Here is a 14,112-nt window from a genome sequence, read left to right as displayed (position 1 = left end):
GGAAACCATGCTGATTTATTTTTGTTTTACTAAAGTAGTTATTTTAAACTGTACTTCAGTAATGAAATATTGGACTCTTGCTAACTGAACGTCTGATTTTTATTTTCCTCTCAGCCCCTATGTTTTTGACCAGACTTGTGAAAATAGTTATTTTTAATTGGACTTCTGTAATTATGTCAGACTTTTTTAGCAGTTTTGATCAAATTGCTGTTTTATTCTTGAAAAGATATCTACAACTCTTATGTCAAAGATACAGAACGATTCTTCCCCAAAACTTCAAAATTTTCAAGTTAAGTAGCGTTTGTTTCATTCCAGTGAGTAGCTCCCATTTTGCTGCATCACCAGCAGACTCTTTGTCTCAAAAGTACTTTAAAACACAGTGATATTTTGCATGAGGGAGGATCCATTTTTGAGTATGTAATGAGGCATCCAATTCCAAGCACCTTTTGTAGTCTATAAATATATTAGGAATATTTGGTTGCTTTGAGGTAGTTGAGGGAAAAGTAGGACCAAAAGGTGTTTCTCCTCTTGCTGTCTCTCCCATCGTGCTTACAAAATTTTGCAGATGAAGTAGTTCCATCAGGGCCAGCTGTGGCTTGGAATTCCTGTCTCTCTTGAGATCAGCCTTTGGCATGGCACTTCCCAGTGGCAGAAGGAGCAGGGCTGACGTGCATGTTGCAGGCATGTGAGAGCACACAGTGTGTCCTTACTCACAGCTTGGCAGGCCAGTGAAAGGGTGAATGTCTTCTGCATCCCTAAGCCCTGCTAAGTACCTTTTGTCCTGAATTAACTTGTATTTGGTGCTTTGGATAAGTGTGAGCAGGTTAAGTCTTGCAAGTGCCTATTTAGTTACTCTAGTTCTTTGTAATTCTCTGCTGTGTTTTGCTTGCTTAAAGTAGCTGTTCAGTTCTTAGAAGGGCAGCTGCCCTTTTCTCTATGCATTCTCAGTGACAAAAAGTCAGTAACCTTACAAGTTTGTTTGTCATGGGGCTTTTGTCTCCTTACACATAGCAGAGTGTATTAAGGATGTTTGGACTAAAGAGGAGTATTTTCTATATTATCTGAGGTCAAGTACATAACAGCTAAAGAAAAACTAGTATTTTTCTCATCTCCTTAGGTGCCCTGGTCCTTCAGCAAATTCTCTGTCTGATAAATCAAGGGAACACCCAGATGATGACGAAGAATACAAAATCCCTTCTTCACATCCTGTAATACTGAGCTCACAGCCACCTCATGGTCATAATATAAAACCTCTTGCTCGGTAAGGTAATTTAGGTGCCTTGAAAGAAATTTATTTACAAAACCTCTGCTTTATTTTCAAAATTGGCTGGTTCAATGTCTGTAATGATGGTTAAGCTTGCCTGCCTTCTAAGCTTGGATTACCCATGCTTCTGTTTCATTTGGCCACCGCCACAGATATAAAACTATGAAGTTCACATCATTGTATCTCTCTTGTGTCAGAACTGGGTATTTTTGCCTTTGGATACCATTTCTGCAGTTGGTCTTTTTTCCCCTTGCGCTGAGGTTTTCAACACTGACCAGGAGATTCAACCCCTACAACTCTTTAAACTTGAGGAGAATTGTGTGACTGAAATTCCCAGTCAGCTTTGAAAATCTTAGCCTTTCACATTTCATACTATTCATTTTAAAAGCAATGCAGTACTGAAAAGTATGTGAACTGGCAGCTGCATGTGCATACTTTGATTCTCTTTTTGTCGAATGTATAATGTGTCTTTTTAGCTTTTTGAGCCCATTTGGCTGTAGATTTTCTTTGTGCTTCTCAGGTAAAGAGCCTTTTTTTAAATACAGGTGGAGTATCTCCTTAGCTTTAAGTATGTTCTGAAACAATGCCACCAAACTTTCACGGTTTAGAATTACTGATGGATGGATTATGACAAGGAGACTTGGAGCAAGGGACATGGCAACTCAAGGCTGTGACATTCCTGCTGAACTTTGCAGCTTGAAAAGATATGAATGGCTGGGATTAAGAGAATAAATCTTAAATTGTAGGGGGGAAAAAAGGGCAAATGTTTAACTGGTCTTGTAAGTCACAAGTATTAGGTTAAAATCAAGTATGATCTAAAAAATTTAGACCCTCCTGTGATAAAAAAAATTCAGTGACATATTGCCATTTTTTTTCCTCTCTGTCAGAATGTGATGTTGGGGACCCACCATCAATAAAGCTCAACATGTCTCTCACCCCAAAATTAGCCAATAATAATTTTCAGACCTTTTAAGTTAGATTTTAAAACAGGCAAAAAATGGTCATAATATGATCATTCTTTGCATGCAGGTTAAAAATTCTGTCTTAGAAATCCTGATCCAGACTTCACTGAATAGACATGAGTATTGTGTAGTTGTCTAAGCTTTATGAACTTAAGTACCTAAATTCTTATCTACAGTATGAGACTTTAAAAAAAAAGTCAATGATAAATAAAAATAAAACTGTTGGCTAAGCAAAAAATGGGAAGTCAGAAGAAAAAAGTTCCATAGTCCTAATCCTTTTTACCTATGCCGTTTTTTTATGTGATCATGTTGTGCTTCTGTATGGGAATGATGCAAATAGATGCAAACTGAAAGGTTCTTGAGAAAATAAGCAGCTGGAAAAATAGAATCTTACAGTTTTTATGATACGGAAAAAAATAGACTGCCTTCAGTTGGCTGGTACAGTACTTTACCAGACCCTTAGAATTATTAATAGAGGCTATAGATAGAAAGATGATTTCCAAGTTTTCTCCAATTTTTACTGTGCATATGGTGGGGTTTTTTTACATGAATTCAGGACTTGCTACAGATAAAATGCCTCAGTTTGCTATTCAAGTTGTTCCATGATTAAAACCACCAACTCCTTTTATTATACAATCTGATAAAAATTTTAACTCAAACCATTCTCCTAGGCATTAAAAAAAAAAAAAATCTGGTGTTCCACATACTTAAAATATCTTCTTTTAGCTACTGTCACTGCTTAGATGTGAAAGCTGAGATAAAGTTTTCAAGAAAGGATCTGGTTCCTGGTTGATGTTGTATTCTTTTAATGCACTTCATTAAAAATTGTGGGAGGTATGCTTTGTTTCAGTGAAACTTAAATTCTCATTATTGTTCAGCAAAACTGTTATTAACTTTTAAAATTTCTTTTTGTAAATGTTATAAATTTTTAGCACATTTCAGTTCTTTCCCTAGTGTCACTTTCTCTTACTCTTTCCTAAAGTGTTACTCCCTCCCTTCTTGGATAGTACTTGGAGTTTTCAGTACTCTAAAGAGCTTACAAAGTTTTGTCAGGATGTTTTGTAGTTTAGGAATTCTGTAATTGGTCCATCCTACTCCCAAATTTGTCTTGCCTTTTCTTTCTTTTACCTGTAGATATGACAATGCTAAAAATATTTCAAGAAAAAATACAAAAAACTATTCACAGTCTTACTTTCTGGCTGATGATTTAATTGTCGGGTTTGTTACTGCTGAACATCTCTTCAGTTCAGGAAGTTCAGGAAGAAGAAATGAAATGAAAGAATTTTGGTGTTACTAATTAGGCTATTATTAGAAGAATGTTACATTATTACATTTGCTGTCTTTTCCTAGTAAAGCTTTTTCCACAAGGGGAAAGGACAGAAGACTTGCTTGTTAGTACTCATTTGATGCCCTTTTTTCTAGTGTTTACTGTTAATGTAAACAGGTATTTCAGCATTGTTTGTAAACTGATCTCTTAGCTGGGCTCATCATGAGCTGAATACTTCTGAAGTGGTGCCATGCTAAGTTACCTTGCTCCCTGTGGCTAGTTACATTCTTGAAAATGCAGAATAGATTAAGATTAGAGTAGAAAATACTCTTAGTTACTTAGTGTATGTGGTGAGGAGTCACAGGAAGTGTTGCATCCACTGCATTTGAAAGATTGAACTGATATAATGTCAAAGAAAGAAACAACACTTCCTTTACCACTTCTCTGGGGGAATTAATTTATAGCAGAATATCTCTTACCATTAGGGGCTTTTTGGGTTTTTTTTGTCTCATCTTGGAATTATTGTTATACTTATTTCATTGCTCCTAGTTGTAACTCTTAGGACCACAAATGGATTTCCTCTTTCCTGTTTATGTATTTTAAATTGCTCCAGACCCTTATTCATTCCTCCTTTCCTTGTGGCCAAAGCTGCTAGGTTTATTAACACTGTTGGTAAAAACCCCAAATCTGAAATTTTAGCTTTATATAACTCTAGGAGATTTCCCAATGTTTAGTAATAATGGTGCATGGTGGGATGGGGCTTTTATCGTTAAGCTGGAATTGCTTAGCATGGTGGCCTTTTTCCAAGGAAACTCTCCTGATTCTTTCTGAATATGCAGGGCCCACAGCTGTGACAGGAGCTGGTTCTTTTGTATTTCCTGGTTCTTTTGTATTTTTAAACAATATTTAATATTATGAAAAGGCTTGTTCTCTATTTTTCCCTGCCATATTTGAACAAAGTCTTCCTACAACAATAATCTCCAATATTTTTGACAAGATTGTAGGCACTCTTTACTGTTTGGTAGGATGATTTTCATATTAATTTGATGCTGTTGTTTAGTTATGAGGGCAGAATATACTTCCATTAAAAAAAAAAATAGTAAACTCTGGTAGAAGTATCAGTAAAGAGTCAGCTTTTTGATACAGAGATTAATATCTTCCTACAAAACTGCTTTGGCTAGTTCAGTTTTGGGGTTTTCACTGGGGTTTTTTTAATGTTTGCAAAGTTGAGTTGAAATTTGCTATTATTAGTGGAGCGTTGTGGTGTTCTGTTTGGATTTTTTTGTTGTTCTTATGGTTTTTTTTAATGGTTTTTCTGTGTGCTTTGGTGTGGATAATTACCAAAGCCTTTTTTCCTATTTCTGCTGGGGAAAATTCAGCATCTGGGAAGGTGAACTAGGACTGAGTCAGTGACATGTGAATAAACTAATGACCTGAGTTCTGAAGCAAGGACTGTGTTTAATGTTAGTTCTTCCTCTAATTTGCATTGCAGCCTTTGTTTTTTTAAGCCATATCAGTACATGACCAAGAAAGCAGTATAATCCTTCAAAGCAGTTTTAGTGAGGGTTAACCAGTATCTGCTCTCAATATCAAAAAATGTAGGTTTTAAAATTGGTGCTGCTTATTGTCCTTCATTCGTTTCCATGTAGTGATCTGCCAGGTACTGCTCATTCAGGGAATTAATGCTTGGCTAAATGGTTGATTGCTTCCTGCTTCATGTCTGTCTTCAGGGTGTGTGAGAATGGTCAGTGTGCAAATGGAACACACAGTGCTACTTCTGAGATAAAGAAATCTAAACATCCAGAGTCAGGTATGTTTTTATTTTTCGCTGTTTGTCAAGAAGATTTACTCTGTGCTGCCCTAGGGGTGCAGCAGGAAAACATTCACTTCTTGTGGTTGTGTCATTCAGGAGATGTCTATGATGCACCTACTGCTCCGGTACCTTTGCCACCTGCACGGCCTCCTACCAGAGACAACCCCAAACACAGCTCTTTGCTCAGCAGGACACCCTCCGATTATGATCTTCTGGTGCCCCCTTTAGGTTGCAGACTTTTTGCTGATTACATGTAATGGTTAACACTGCCCAGATGAACTAAATGCCGTGTTTACTGAAAAACAGCCAGTGTTGAGTATGTTAGGAGTACCAAACAGGCTATGAGCTAAATATTGCAGCTGTAAGTCAATGTTTGTGTCATTTGGAGTCTGTTTGTAAGGCCTCACTTGAGACAGACAAAAGGGTATACTAAATCTGTATTCCAGCTATACAGAAAAGTAGAAATCATTTTCCCTAAAATAAATTTTAATTGTCCCTTACTAAGAAGTTTGAGCATTGCAGTTTAATGCAGTAGTGGAGCATTTTTCCTCCTGTAGCTTAAATAATTCAATTTATTTTGTCAAATAAAAAGAAGAATGCCCAAAAGATGGTATTTGAGTAAAAACCCAAACCACTAAATTAAATCAATAAGTTAATATCTGGCTTTTTTTCCACCACCAAGGTACAGTTTAAAATTCACTGCTGTCTTCAGTCACCAAAAGCTCTTTCTTCCAACTCTTGATTTCTGTTCTGTTCTCCTACACAAAAATCAGTGATTTCTGCATATTATATTGATGCTGTGCTTGGGGACCACCCACACCTTCATTGACAAACTCAGCTGCATGGTTGTGTCTGTGTGTATGTGTCAGCATCCAATTTTCTAGTTCCATAAAACCTTTTGAACATTTGAACACTATGCTCTCTCTGGTCCCTGAAGTATTCCTGAGATGCAGGAGAAATGAAGGCAAAAGAACACCTAAAAAGTCACGGTGCTTGGTAACTCTAGTCCTGCTTGCACCATCTTTGTATAAGAGGTGCATTCTTTTGCCAAGCTCTAGAAAATTCAGTTTATGTCTGGAGTCAGAGCTTCGGAACAGCAGATAGAGATAATACACAGTATAAATGTAGTAGATTCAGTGCAGTCAGCACTGGTGTTTTTATATAAATATACTTGCTTAGCCACTGAAATACAGCTGTTACTCTACCATGATACTCAGTGAAGCTTTCATTGTCGTACACTCTTGGCAATTGAGTCACTAAAAGCAATCTCTCCTTCCATCCCAGAAAAGAAACTGAGTACTGCAAAAGGTCATTCAGAGCATGTATTAGAAGTGGACTGTGGGTATTAACAGTCAGGTTTACAGTTTCATTACTGGAGTCACTGAATTGCTTAGATGAACTGTAGGAGTAAAGGCCTCAGCAGCCAGAGAAAAATAAAGTTAATAAGCTTTATTCTTTATTCTGCAGTTCTTAATGAAGTTTTGCTCATCTAATAATTCATTTCTAAACTGCAGGTGAAGATGCATTTGATAGCTCACCCCCCTCACTCCCACCACCACCACCACCTCCTGCCCGGCACAGCATGATTGAGCACACAAAACCTGCTGGATCAGGGAGCCGACCCTCTTCAGGGCATGAACTATTCCTTCATTCTGGTAGGAATACAGAGGAAACAATGTATTTTATTTCATTTTCCTTTACTTCAGAAGTTTATCTGTTCAGTGATAAAGTTGTCATCAGGTATCAAGAACTTGTTATACAAAATACTAAAAAATCAGATTTTTTAAAGGTGAAGGTGAAGCTACTCAGATGATAAAGACTTCATTTTTCATTATCACAAAGTAATAAAATAAGGTCAGTATTTCCATACCAAGCTAGAAATTTTGTACATTTTAGTTTTCTGTTGTAATCTGTAATATTAGTGTATATCTTTTTGTCAACTCCATTGTTTTCAACAGTAAAACGTAATTCATAGGGGTTATTTTCAAGTTGAAACTGCAGAAGAAGCTGGAAAGTAAGGGAAAAGAATTTTGCTACAAAACTGTATTATGAACACAGTTGCTAGGTCCTGGGGTTCATAACCTGTTTACTAAGGCAGATAACCTTTTTGCTAAGTCAGATTTTCACCTGTCTCTCCCTGTAAATCACTGTGATACATTCAGTCTGGTATTTTGCTTGTAAATGGTATAAAAACTGTGTTCACAATTCACTATTTTTGTATTTGAGTTGAAAAGAGTTTGATTTTCAGGTTAATGAAGTTGAATACATTTGCTGATTATGCTACAGATTACAACAGGATTTTTGTGGGTTATAGGCCATGTCTGTGAAGTGATTTTTTTTTTTTCTCTGTGGAAGCTTTCAGAGAATGTTGGTGGCTTAAGTTTACCTTTGCTGTGAATATTTTCAGGGATGATGTGCCTCGTGGTGGGGTTAGATGTTGTCTTTCCCCTCTCTGTTTCTCTTAGAAGCTCTATGGAGGGGGATAAAATGAAGTGTTGTGGTGATAGTTTCACAGGAAGGCCAGAATGTGGATGACAAGCAGTCATGTGCAGCTGCATGATGGCCTCACAGGTTGTCTGGTGTTTGGCTGACCTCCAACAGTGGAACTCACTGCGGGGTGAAAGGGACAGTGACCTTTTATGGAATGTTTTTATTATGTTTTGCTATCAGTCAAGGCCTGACATTGAGTAATTTGCAAATCTGTGTGTATTTTATAATGGAAATCCAACTTTCTCATCTAAATTTCTGAACACATCCAGGTGAAAGGACTTAGCACATTACAGAATTTAAAGGTTGATGTTCATAAATACAGTGTAGTTTATCTTCTGCACTTCAAAATAAAAAAATGTAATCTTCAGCAGTCTAGTCTGGATGGGTGCCTCAATTTTACCATCTGATGCAGAAACACGCACTGCACTCTTCAGGTCTGATGGGAATGGAGAGGAAAAATAGGAGCCCTCACACACAGATGTACACAAGCTCCATCTGTCTGTGCCCAATTCCCAGAAACATGCAGAGTTTTAAATTTTTAAGTGTAACTTCCAGATAATCTAAGAATGTCACTGATAGTGTTAAAAAACATTTAATAGCTTTAAAATAAATATCTGGAATATGTATCTGCAGCCATGTATTGTTCTTCATATTTGCATAGGGAATACAATCATACAGCAGCAGTTCTCATTAATCTTAGAAGTGTATGCATCTACTTAGGCATGCATGGTTGTGTGAATTGGTCTTTTTTTATTCATGTGGTATTTCTAAAGCCATATTACTCACTTTGCATCTTGTCACACAATCTGCTGTAGAAGATTTATGATGAGTTTTTGATGATTGGTTTCCATACAAGTCTTGAGGGTGATTTCTCAGCAATCCATCAGAGCCTGTCAGATTAGAATAATAATCTCATCATCAACACCAGCAAAAAGTTGCATTCACATACAAAACAAACTCTCTACAAGCACTGAGTCCAGAGCAGAAGCCAGATCCAGAATGGTGTTGCACTTGCTCAGCAGCATCTTTGGTAGACAAGGAAAAGAGAAAAGGAGGACACAATATACCTGGACTATTTATTTCTCTCATTTTTTAGATTTAGTCCCTGTAATATTTACCCATAGCTGGGACTGTATGAGTATGAAATCAGCCCTGCAGTCTTTGTGAACTGCAAAGCATAGAAGTGTAATGAAGCTCTAAGCAAACTGAACAGCTGGGATGTTTCTAATTGTGCTACTTCAGTCACTGCAACCTCTTCTGTGCTTTGCCAGGCACAATCCCAGCAGTGGCAGGGTTGGGTAGCTGAAAAGTACCTCATGGATGTGAGCAGAAGAGACCACGGTCAGTGTAGGACAGACCACCTTTAAGCTGTGGTCTTGTGTTTGTCACTTCAAATCATACTTATATGTCTGCTATGAATGCTGAATTTGGAGGTGTAGGTGCATGTGCTGTGGGGGGACACCTCTGGATTCATGGTTCCTCTGCGTGATGGGAGGCTGTTTTAATCCTACCTTCTATGCTTCAGCCCTCCCTCCAATAATAATTCTGATTATTCTGAGACACCTTTTTTTGTTCTGTTTTCACAGATCCCCATTTTGACCCAATAACTGGTCATGTTCCTTTGCCACCTGCTCGGAGAGCACCTGCAGAAAATGTCAAAACAAATAGGACATCTCAAGATTACGATCAACTTCCTCCATCTTCAGGTAAGGCAGAAAACTGTTCTTGTAGAAAATTACAAGTTTATGAAGAAAATAACTTTCATCCATAAAGTCCAATGAGTTTTTTGTCATCCTGTGCAGCAAATGACAATGGTAATACTGCTTTACAAAAGTATCAAATCATCAAAGGATAACAGAGACTAAAGATCTGCAATCAGGGTAGGAGTGGCTACTTGTCTGTAGGTGTAGATACTATGGCATCAATTTTACTAGCTGCCAAACTGAATGCTTTTGTGAGTTCTAGTGTTCCATACTTTTTGAGAAAGGCAGAGGTTTTCCTGCCATCTTTCAAGCTCACAAGAGATCAGAAGGACTGCAAGGAGCACAAGCATCTGATTTCCATCTTTGTTTTATTTCTGCTAAACAAAAAAAATAGTAGCTTCACTCTCTAAAGTATTACTATTTTCAGTCTTTTTTGCTGATATGTCTGTCTGAATTTCTAAGAAACTTTGTTTCTTAATAAAACAGCAAGAATCAAGACCACTTAAAATTCGGTCTTCTGGAACAGGTACAGTAGAAACAATTCCTCTGCCAAAGAAATTTTGGTTATGGTTTCAGGCAACAAAAATAGTAAACTTAAAGGAAATCTACTCAAGAGAATAAAAATAATAACAATATTACCTGTATTTCAAAGTACTTTCACCAGTTTTTAGAAAAAGATTCTTTTCTTTAGATGTGCATAGTACATGGGGGAGGGGAGGGATTGTCCCAGATACATTATTTTGCTGTATGAAGAAACCACACAGAGAAAAAGCCAAGTGATGTTTTGTACCATTAATCATTCTCCAGATAAGATGAATTTGTGTGTAAAGACTTCTTAATGGATAAAGAAGGGACTTTTCTCTAGTCTTTCAGGTGTAATAATCACCGTTGTTCAATTGCTACATTACCAAGTGGAAAAAAAGAGATATATTTTTAGTAGTAATTACATTCTCCTTCTCAGGAATACAGAGTTTCATGCTGTTGGGGTATAGGGAAAAAAATAATATATTTTTCCAGCTTAAAAGATGGGAAATTTGGTAGCTCTCTTCAGGCTTACTTATTTTTTAATGACTAGCATAATTGAGAATCAGTGTGATGCCTTTGGTAAATACTGTCTCTTTTGGGAGAGTATCTTTACAAATATAGCTGTTTCTCTTTTTGTTTCCAGTTGTTGGAAGAAAGGAGTTTATAACACATGCTTTATATGCGGCATTGTGAGGGATCTGTTTGTCTTAAAATACTGACTCATTTTATTCAGGGTGTTTTGAGGTCTCTTAAAATGCCAATTATGACAGTGATGTAACTACTTCTAAAGCTATGGAGTTTTCCTGCAATTCTTGCACTTCTTGGGTAGAACAATTTTTAATTTTCCTAAATCAACTGCAGAATACTTGCTAGTTAAGAACTTGGAGCTTTCTGGTGTCACTTAATACTTTCCTATCTGTTTCCCACAGCCATCTTCTAAAACACTCACGTGTCAGCTTTTGCTATAAATATCATTTTAAATCAGCATGATATGCAGCAAGATATTCCATTTAATTTCAATTAGATGAAAACTATGTGATAGATCATGTCATTCTCTTAATTGGAAAATTGTTTTTACAGTGGCAGTAATTCCAAAGGACAGAGCTGATGAGCTTCAGGATGAACTGGTTCACCTTCATCTGTGATGTAAAAAGACAATGTAGAGAGTGTAACTGTATTCAGAACTTTAATTTTGCATTTATTCTGAACTAATCAGCTCACTTAAGAACTTCTTCATTTCAGTGCTTTTGTAAGGTGATTCTTTGAACTAGCTGAAAAAGAAATGAAGTTCACTCTAAAATCTAATTATAATTTAGCCACTGGGTCCCTAGGGTAGCATGGGCAGTGCTTTAACTTCTCTGCTTCACTTTCACTGTTTTTAAGATTGCTGTCATGGTGTTCAACTGAATCCTTAACGTGTACCGAGAAATTTATTCTAATTCAGGTATCCAGTATTGAACACTTCAGAAACAGTACTCAGCCATACAACCCACTCCCCCAAAGGCATGGTTTCTCAAGCTTCTTACATACAACTGTTTATAATTGTTACAGAAAGAGCAAGAAGAGGAGATAGGACTTGGGGGTGCTGTGGATGAGAGGCTGGACATGAGCTGCCAACGTGTGCTCAGAGCCCAGAAAGCCAAACTTGTCCTGGGCTGCATCCAAAGCAGTGTGACCAGCAGGGCAAGAGAGGGAATTCTGCCCCTCTGTTCTGCTGTCATGAGACCCCACCTGGAGAACACCTCCAGCATAAGACATAGACCTGCTGGAGTGAGTCCAGGGAAGACCAGCCAGGTGATTAGAGGGATGGAGCACCTCTCCAAGGGGCTGAGACAAGTTGGGATTGTTCAGCCTGGAGAAGGGAAGGCTTTGCGGTGACCTAATTGTGGCCTTCCAGTACGTGAAGGGAGCCTAAAACAAAGCAGAAGAGGGACTTTTTACAAGAGCAGGTAGTGACAGGACAAGGGGGAATGGCTTCAAACTGAAAGAGATTAGATGAGGTATCTGGAAGAAGTTCTTTACTGTGAGGGTGGTGAGGCTCTGGAACAGGTTGTCCAGGGAAGTTGTGGATGCCTCATCCCTGGAAATGTGTAAGCCCAGGCTGGATGGAGCTCTGAGCAGTCTGGTCTAATGGAAGGTGTCCCTGCCCATGGCAGGGGAGTTGGAATTAGATGATCTGTAAGGTCCCTTCCAACCCAAACCATTCTATGATTCTGTGATATTGCTAGTAGTTAGAATATTTTACCTAAGCACAGCCAATGATAAGAGGGAAAGGAAGAAGAAAATTAAGCCTCTAATAGATGTCTGCTGTGTTTCGCTGAACTTGGCTATTCTGTAAGATACAGATTCAAATGGTTGGTTAAGTATTACTTGCCTGCTGCCTATTCATTCACTCAGTTGGCCTTATGAAAACGCTTGCAAATTTGGATTCCTTTATACAAGAATATTATTCCAGGGTGTATTTAGTTAACACTAGGGGAAATAATGTAATCCACAGTATTGCAAAATATGAAGGTGGTGCCTAACAGCTTGATGGAGCAGTGTGTGCAGTGAGTCCTTCCCTCGCCTTCTCCCTGCTCTCTGAGTTCCTTAGAGCACGTGTCCCCTGGGTGTGCTTTGTTCCTGTACCCCAATTAGGTTAGGTGTAGCTGCTTGCCACTGTTCCACAGAGGGCCTTGCACAGCAAGCCTTTGTCACCTGCTTCTCTGATGCTCCTCAGTCTCTCAGTGAAAGACCGAGGCACATCCAGGAGAAGCAGCGAGGGAAGAAAAGAAGGGCATTTCACAGCAGAGAGGAACAGACAGTTGGCATCCTTACAAATGGCCTCCTCCCAGTGTGCCATAGAGCTCTCACCACTGCTTCCATGCTTTTTAGACACTTATTAAATGAGCCTGTGTCTGCCTTTATACTAACCCCTTACCTAAGGGTTCAATCTAGTGCTGAATTACAGAAATGTAAGCAGTGGAGGAAGCTGCTCGTGGTGGAAACTGTTAATTGAATTGCACGGTTAGAAAATCTATTTGAATTTTTAGTTAGACATCTGTGGTGGCTGAAACATCAGAGATGATGGGAGGTTGGGAAGAAAAGTCCTGCTTAATACCTCTATCTCAGTGTCCAGATGGACATGCAGCTTAGGCTTAGTATCTTTAAGCTCAGGATCCAGTATGATACCCAGCTTCAGCTGAAATTTTATATGGATGTGAAGATACTGAAAGAGATGTCAGCGTTTAAAAAAATAATAACGGAAATTGAGAGAGAGTGCTGAAGATCTCAAAGTATCTGTGCTATAGAGAGATGTCACTGTAGTGAGAAGAAAATGCCTGTGCTTCAAATCTGCTGACAGAATTAAAAATGACCTTTCTAAATGATGTGATTGCTTAATAAAATTTGTTTGAAAGCTTCAGCGAAGTGAAGGTTTTAAACAAGAAATAGCTTCAGTTTTAAGCCTGTATTAGACTGAGTCAAATAAAAATATCCTCATGTAACACAAGCACGGGATCTGATTTATGCATAAGGAGTTTCTTCTGTACTTCAAGCCCAGGGGAAAATGTAAAGTTTGTAAATTAATTTTGTTTCATACTGTATAGAAGTGAAGTCCGTAATGGAATGTACATATTAAAACAGATTGAATGTTTGTGAAAGCAAAATCATTGGTTTTAACATGATGTGCTATTATTCTAAAGATAAAGCATATTATTCTTTTACAGTCTTGAGTTTTCTAAAATAAGTGAAGTGAGAAATTCGAGCTTGTTTCTGATTCAGTTTTTAGTGATAACTGCATTTCCGGAGCTATAGTTAATTTCTCAGAGAAGTGTTTAATGGATCTTCCATACCTTCATAGGAGGTTTGGATCTGCTTCAGGTGTGTTTATTAGAATGTTTATCATTTACATAATTCTCTTTATTTTCAGAGAGGAAAAAAATCAAAACAAATATGAAGTGGCTCTTACTACCTGTAGATCTTAGCCCCTTACTGTAAATCTTTAATCAAATGTCTTTCATCCCTTTATTATATGAATATCACCATCTTGCTAAAGGTACTATTAACTCTCTGAATTAAGAAGTGGAATTAAATTTTATAGTAACACT

At 37.8% G+C, this 14,112-nt stretch overlaps 1 protein-coding gene across 2 annotated transcripts in view; it reads left to right on the top strand.

Annotated features, from left to right (window-relative positions):
- Positions 1 to 14,112, top strand: part of CBLB (Cbl proto-oncogene B) — a 132,220-nt gene that overhangs the window by 110,839 nt on the left and 7,269 nt on the right. Inside the window, exons 14-18 of one of the 2 annotated variants that reach the window (XM_069022118.1) lie at positions 1,118 to 1,261; positions 5,224 to 5,303; positions 5,403 to 5,534; positions 6,821 to 6,961; positions 9,383 to 9,502. In XM_069022118.1, the coding sequence (XP_068878219.1) occupies positions 1,118 to 1,261; positions 5,224 to 5,303; positions 5,403 to 5,534; positions 6,821 to 6,961; positions 9,383 to 9,502 (617 nt within the window). The remainder of the gene's footprint in view (positions 1 to 1,117; positions 1,262 to 5,223; positions 5,304 to 5,402; positions 5,535 to 6,820; positions 6,962 to 9,382; positions 9,503 to 14,112) is intronic. The other variant, XM_069022128.1, reaches the window with a different exon arrangement.

Source organism: Aphelocoma coerulescens, chromosome 1 (genome assembly GCF_041296385.1).
Source record: "Aphelocoma coerulescens isolate FSJ_1873_10779 chromosome 1, UR_Acoe_1.0, whole genome shotgun sequence".
NCBI lineage: Eukaryota > Metazoa > Chordata > Aves > Passeriformes > Corvidae > Aphelocoma > Aphelocoma coerulescens.
Note: the sequence above shows the minus strand (reverse complement) of the source record. Positions and strands in the feature narration are given on the sequence as shown.